Below are 7,721 nucleotides of genomic sequence, written 5' to 3' on the forward strand. Positions count from 1 at the left end.
AAAAGCTCTGCAGCCGTTCTCCACAACAGCATTTCCAGGGCTTGGTTCCCTTCCTCCCGTTCTTGCTTTATAAACCCCGGGAGTCACAAAGCTCAAACTCCTCTTCTTCCCGCTCCAAGAGGAATAGAATTTGAGAGACTCTGCCTTACTCTGCTTGGGGTCCAGACTGTGCAGTGTGTCCCAGGTTAGAAAGGTGCAGCAGTATTTGCAACAAATTAACAGGAAGATAGGGACAATCTCCTACCTGAGCAGAAGCTCCTGCAGGCATTTTCTTCTCTGCTTTCGCAGTTTCCAGAATTAGAAATGAAGGGATCTTTCTTTGGCTGACGAATAGGCGCTGAAGATTTGATTCTTGCAGTGCTGGGAGAAGGGACACAAGGGCAGAACCTGAGTCTTACAGCTGCAAACACCTTGTTAATTGCATGCCTTGTAATAGCGCTATAGAAGTGATAAGATAAGTAGTAGTAGTACTTATGCTCTGCTGCACAGACTGATGACATCACAAAGGACAAGGAGAGGGTGGGGCTTTAGACTGAGACCTCCTGATCCGCTTCACAGCAAAGGAGGTTTTCCATGGACAGGATCTTCTAGCCACACCTCTGAATATACGCCACGATGACGTGCGTGACCCGGCTATCCAATAGCAATGCTTAAAAAGTAAAAGCAATAAAATTAGCGCATTCCCGCCTAGCTACGCAGTATAAATACTGTATGACAGTCCTCCAGACCAGACAGACCAGTTTTCTTTTTTCCGCGCTGACAGAGCGACCCAGTAATTTTTTTTATTTTCAGTCAGTAAAAATTTATCACAGAAATTATGTCAAGTTTAGTGTGTAATGTCTCTCCAGAACACGGCATTTAAAGGTTGTGCTTGCTGCACACAAGAATTATCCCTTACCCTTACGGATATTGTTCTCTCCGTTGTTTGGGACAACATAAATTGTTTTAATTTTACAAATATGTCACAAAAATTGAAACAGTATTTAACAGCTTTGTACTTTTGATATGTACGTTCTTTAACCAAATCTATACTGTCTTTACAGGTATCGGATGGTTCAGCTGTAATGGAGAATAATATTATCCCTGCTCTCCCCCTTGCCTCAGTGCCCGGGGATTAGGATATTTCTTCATGGTATGGACAGCAAACGACTTCAGACGTTTTGCCTGTGACCGATGCCATGTCCAGAGATCAAAGTTGAGATTCTTTGTGAATCGACGTCGGAGTCGAGATCATCGGTCTTGGACATTGTTTTCGAGATCGACTTCATCCTGTGAGGTCGATGTCAGGCATGGGCGCCCATTTTCGGCATCTTGGAATGGCACTCGGAGCCGACCATTTTGACATGTCAGTCCATCTCAGCATGGACGTTGTTGGTATCGCCGCCCAGTTCGCAACAGTCGAACATTGAGGGCTTCATCGGCTTCTGTATCAGAGGTTTAAAAAAAAAAAAAAAAAACTCGAAGTCCAGCAAAGTCTCGTCACAGTTCAACTTCAGGATTATACAGACTCAACAGAGGGTTACAGAACCTTCAGGTTCTACATTTCACTCTCAACAAGTTAACTCACTGCATTTGGGTTCATCTAAATAGCTTCTTGTCCTCACACACCTCAGAGGCAGCAGCTGTGGTCAGTATCTCATTCAGCTTCTATTCCAGACAATTTGTCTGTGAACTCACAACTCTCTTTACCAGCTCTTCTTAACACTCAGCTTATTCACACAGGGCAGAAAATCCCTGCTACTTCTAATATGTACTCCAGTAATCAGGGGAAAGTTTTCCCTGAGCAAGGTGAGTCATGCAAAACTTTTTACAAAGATTAGTTCATGCATTGAATTTTTCTCTTCTCAAGGAGAGGTTTCTGAGGCTAAAAACATCGGCCACTAAGTACTTAAATTTGGTCAAGCTCCTTATACCTCAGGTGCTTCAGGACCATCACAAGTTAATATAGAATACACCTTATTCTATTCAACCTACCCAAGGACCATTAGATACTAAATACAAGGTCCTTGAACTCTTCGATCATGGTAAGAGTCAGCTTCCCCACGCATCACTGGTGGTGCAATCTACGATGTGTAGAAATAAGTTGCAGAAAGTTATCACTAATCATCTGCCTCCTACGGATTTACAGTTTATGCATATATTAGCAAGAAAGAATTTTCACTCGTCTATGCTATCTGCCTCTATTTATATTCATATACTTCATCAGATAGAATATTTATCTACTAATTTGGAGGAGTTGTCCCAATTACATAATCAGTTTGATACTTCTGTCAGAAATGCAGTTACTTTAATTCCTTCAAGATGGTTATCTTGCTTAAGAGCCTCAGCTTTGGATGCACCTGTTCATGAAAAGGTGCCTGATGTTCATTTCTTCTGGTGATTCCTTATTTGGAGATCGAGTTAAACAGTTAATTGAAGCTCTTAAGGAGGATTGTACAACTACTACTACTAATAGCATTTATATAGCGCTACCAGAACATTTGACATAAAGAGTCTGTCCCTGCTCTACGGTCTGGGTATAACACTTGATACCTTGGAGCAGGATAAACATCAACCTTCTAAATCCAGTTATAAGAAGTGGCCTTTCTTTACCTCTAGAACCAGTTTTCAACAGCGTAAATCTTTTCTGCATCAACGTCCTGCTTATCAATTTAAATCTCAGTATCAACGTTACAATTTTTCACACTAGACCAGCTAAAGAACGGTGTTCTCAAAAGCCTGTTAAGACACATCAGCAGCAAAAAACTTACTCCTTCTTTTTAACCTTTCCAAGTGTCAGAGTCTGGTAGGGGCAGAATTCAACACTTTTTCATTGCTTGGAGATCAATAACAATAGACAGGTGAATTCTGGATATTGTTCAAAATGGTTATTCTCTAGTATTTTCACAACCCCTACCTCTTCGATCACATACACATCTTCATGTCCCACGTTTCTGGAGTCCACAGTTACATCAGGAAATTTGCAGACTTCTTCGTCTCAATGGGATAAACCATGTACCTGCTCACGACATACACAAAGGTTTTTATTCCCGATTTTTTCTTATCCCCAAGAAGGATGGAGGTCTAGGAGCAATATTGGATCTAGCACAACTCAACAAGTTTCTCCCAAAACAAAGATTTTGAATGCCATCTTTACTGGTAATACTTCCTGTATTAAGTCAAGGGGTATGGTTTTCAGCCCTAGATCTACAGGATGATGACCTACATATTCCTGTTTTCACCCCTCTTCACGACGATTTCTTCGGTTTGTCTGTCAAGGACAACATTACCAGTACAAAGTTATACATTTTTGGCTTACTGTCAGATCCCAGGGTGTTCTCAATTGGGTCATTTTATTGATTTAAATAAGACCTTGTTTGGGAAACACAATTTGTGAGAGTACTCTTTTTGGATCTACTGTTTGTACATTTGATTTCCAATTGTTCAGTTACATCGACAAGGAATCGTCCTGTTTTCCATATCTAGACGATTGGTTGATGGTAGCTCAGTCTCCACAACAGAATCTTCAAGATTTACAGACTACCATTATACTTCTCGAAAGGTTAGGTTTCCTGATCAATTGCAAGAAATCACAGGTGATCTCAACACAGAAGTTGACTTTCATCGGAGCGGATTTGGTTTCTAGAGAATCTCTACCAAAGTTACCACTCCCTCGAGCCCATTTACTCATACAATTAGTTCATTATCTTCAATCAGTGAACGTCACGACTGCTCGACTTCTTCTAATTCTTTTGGGACATATGGCTTTGACATTTGCTGTTCTTCCACTAGCGCAACTACACGTGCGGCCTCTACAGTGATATTTAAAGGACAAGTGGATTCAGTATCGACATCCTCTTACGTCACAGATTCTTTTATCCGACCGTCTCAAACTATAGCTGTTGTGGTTGACACATTAACAAAATCTCTTGGTAGGAGTTCCGTTCCAATCACCTTTACCAACCAAGTTTCTTACCACAGATGCATCCAAAGTTGGTTGGGGGACACATCTAGGACACTTGTCAACACAAGGTCACTGGACACTTCAGAACAGCTTCTACTCCATAAATCTCCTGGTATTGAGAGCGGTCAGATTGGCTGTTCAAACTTTTCAACATCTACTTCCATCTCAAGTGATACAAGTTCATATAGACTATAAGGTGGCAATGTTTTATATAAGCAAGCAAGGGGTTATGACCTCTCTTCGTCTGTGTCAAGAATCTGTCAGACTTTGGATTTTCTATTACTCTATTCTGTGATTCAAGCGATTTATCTACCAGATCAGGAGAATCACATTCCACATGTGTTAAGCAGGATCCTTCTATCACACGAGTGAACATCACAATTATTCACGACCTTTTTCAGCTTTGGGTCTGGCCTTGGGTAGATCTTTTTGCGTCCTCACAGAACAACAACTGTCATAAATATTGTTCAAGGTGGAATTCAAGGAACAGGATAGCCGCAGATGCACTGCTGTTGGACAAATTCTCTCTTTAAGGCCTTCCTCCAATCCTAATAAAAACATATTGGCCGAGGCAAACGTAGTTTCCTGTACTAATGCAGTTAACTGTATTCCAACCTCAGTTTTCTTCCTGCAATTTCAGACCTCATCTAGCAGATCAACGGTCACCTTCTTCATCCAAATCTCAACAAACTCCATCTTACCACTTGGTATCTTCAAGTGACTTGCTAGCTTCTTCGGTTTTTTCTCAATCAGTTATTAAGGTGTTCTTGCCTTCCAGGAAGCAGTCGACTAGACTGGTTTATCCGTCTAACTGGAACAGTTTTCGCTATTGGTGTATAACACATTAGGTTAACCTAATTTCTTGCCCAATTTCTCCATTTTTGGAATATTTCCTCTTTTTGTCCAATTCAGGATTGGCTACTTCTTCAGTTAAGGTCCACATTGCAGCTATTCCTGTTTTTTTTTATGGTTCGATTGATGATTACACATTAATGGCACATCCTATCGCAAAGAGATTTTTGAAAGATCTGCTGAATCGTAAACCTCCGATTCAGGTACCCCCAGTAGTATGGGATTTGAATTTGGTTTCAGAAAACCTCATGGAACCTCCATTGGCACCACTTCAGTCGGCTACCCTTCAATTTCTTACTTGCAAAACATTGTTTCTTATCGCTATTACTTCACCTCGAAGACTTAGAAAACTATATTTCACCCCATATACTCAAGTTTTACATCATAATGCGATACTACGACCTCTTCTGGAGTTTTGTACCAAAAGTAGGGACTTCTTTTCACAGGAATTAATCGGTTATTTTACCAGTATTTTTTCCTCCTCCTCATCAATCTACTCAACACAGTAGATTGCACACATTGGACTGTACCAGAGCATTATTAATTTATTTACAGCGTACGTCAGGGGATCATACACCTTCGCAGTTATGTCTTTCTTACAATGTAAAAAATCGACATCCAATATCTAAATATACTCTTTCTTCATTTGTTACTCAGTGTATTAATTTTATTATAATCAACATGCTTCACATCATCATGTTACAGCTCATAAGTTGCGTGCTATGGCGACCTCAACTGCATTTTTACATAGGGCACATCTTCTCGACATCTGTAGGGCAGCTTCATGGTCATCCCTGCATACTTTTCAAAGTATTACTATCTACATGCAGCTTCAGGTGCAGATTCATTGTTTGGATTGTCGGTCCTTGGGGAAGTAATGTAAACGACAACTGTCCTCCTTCTCCTACCACAGGTAACAAATTTTCTTTCATCATGTTTATTGGATTATTCATGTTTTATCTATCACATGATTGTTACCTGTGTATGCTTGGGAGTCTTCAGAGGTGTGGCTAGAAGATCCTGTCCATGGAAAAATCGTAGTTTCTTACCTGTAACGGTAGTTTTCCGTGGACAAAGGATCTTTTACCTGTAACGGTAGTTTTCCGTGGACAAAGGATCTTCTAGCCACATAACCCCTCCTTACCCTCCCTAGTTGTCGTAGCTATATTTATTAAACTGACTGTCTGGGCTGTCATACGGTATTTATACTGCATAGCTAGGCGGGAATGCGCTAATTTTATTGCTTTTACTTTGTAAGCATTGCTATTGGATAGCCGGGTCACGCACGTCATCGTGGCGTATATTCAGAGGTGTGGCTAGAAGATCCTTTGTCCACGGAAAACTACCGTTACAAGTAAGAAACTAAGATTTTTCCATGGACAGGATCTTCTAGCCACACCCCTTGAATTACACCACGATGACGTGCGTGACCCAGCCATCCAATAGCAACTCTTAAAAAGAGAAAACAAGGAAGTTAGCGGATTCCCACCCATATTTACAGTATAAATACACTTGACAGCCCAGACCAGTCAGTTTTTATTTTTCCGCGTTGACAACGACCCAGTTTGTTTACCTGTCAGTCAGTCATCACATTCAATTAAAATTGTCAACCGATAAGTTTGGTTCTGTCTCAAAAGAAAACGGGATTTAAAGCTTGCGCTACATGCCCCCGTAAATTATCTCTTACAGATACCCATATCAGATGTTTACGTTGCCTCGGGGAACATCACGATACTAAAGCCTGTTTTGCCTGCAGGAATATGTCACTGAAATCTCTGGACATTAGGGCTTTTAAACTACAACAATACTTGACAGCTTCTCTGTCTGAAATATCTCTCAGTTCCTCAGATAAAACTTCACCTCCAATGGCTGTCACAGCATCAGCAGCGTCAATGCTGCAGGAAGATCAGATTCTCCCTGCTCTCCCCCTTGCCGTAGTGCCCGGGGATCAGGTTACCAATTCTCAGAATGGACAACAAATTACGCCGAAGGATTTCCCTGACGTGGAGGTCAGCTCCAGAGATCGACGTCGGCATCATCGATCATTGAGATCAGCTGATGCTCGACGTCGTCATCGGTCCCCTCGACATCGCACGATGTCATCGGGCTTGATGTCAGACAGTGAATCCGTTATTGGAGCCAGGAAGGTTAGTGCAAGGAAACATCGTCGTTCTTCCTGTTCTGGCCATTCGTCCCATCATAGCCATTCTTCACAGCGTCGTTATGATAAATATGGCTCTTCTGCTAGCCAGCACAAAGCTGCTGCTCGAATCTCCAGTTTTTCCATTTTCTTCTTCATCATCTCCAGCTCCTCAGAAGAAGTGATGTCGATGGCAGAGTAATTCACCCTCTCACTCTGCAAGATATAGGGAATCTACACGTTCAATTTCGCATGCCTCCTCTAGAGGGCGTTCTTCTACTTCTTCTAATACACAGCTAAAGATAATGGATTTGCTTACGAAATTGTTAGCAAATCAGCAGAGCATACAACAACCTGCAGTTCCATCTAATCAATTAATCATTTCTCAAGCAACATCTATGCCTCATTCACCCCAGAGGCAGCATTTATGGGCTATATCTCCTTCACCTTCTGTGCAGGAAGTGTTATCAGTAAAATCACAAGTGAATTCTCCAGCGCCTTCAGTGGCTTCGTCACTTCATAGTACTCACATGACTCCAACAGGACATGAGTTGCCTTCTCATACATCTATTCCTTCTACTCATCAAGATGAGAGTCTTACTGAGGAAGATGAGTCTTATGCAAAATTTTTACAAAAATTGGTGACTTCTTTGCATATACCTCTGACTCCTCAGGGTGATATTTCTGCAGAGAAAAGATCTGTCACTAAATACTTGAATTTAGTCAAGCAATCAATAGCCTTGCCTATACCGCAAGTGCTTCAAGATCACCAAAAATTAGTTTGGT

The 7,721-nt window shown here is 41.3% G+C and overlaps 1 protein-coding gene across 1 annotated transcript in view; it reads right to left on the reverse strand.

The window, feature by feature from the left end:
• The window catches only part of LOC115460549 (oocyte zinc finger protein XlCOF6-like), a 30,300-nt gene extending 22,798 nt beyond the window's left edge, over positions 1-7,502 (reverse strand). The window contains exons 1-3 of the mRNA XM_030190349.1: positions 7,383-7,502; positions 7,051-7,151; positions 245-360 (exon numbers count right to left, since the gene is read on the reverse strand). Coding sequence (XP_030046209.1) covers positions 245-360; positions 7,051-7,151; positions 7,383-7,502 — 337 coding nt within the window. The remainder of the gene's footprint in view (positions 1-244; positions 361-7,050; positions 7,152-7,382) is intronic.
• Between the last annotated feature and the right edge of the window lie 219 nt (positions 7,503-7,721).

The sequence above is a fragment of the Microcaecilia unicolor genome, chromosome 1 (assembly GCF_901765095.1).
Source record: "Microcaecilia unicolor chromosome 1, aMicUni1.1, whole genome shotgun sequence".
NCBI classification, from domain to species: domain Eukaryota; kingdom Metazoa; phylum Chordata; class Amphibia; order Gymnophiona; family Siphonopidae; genus Microcaecilia; species Microcaecilia unicolor.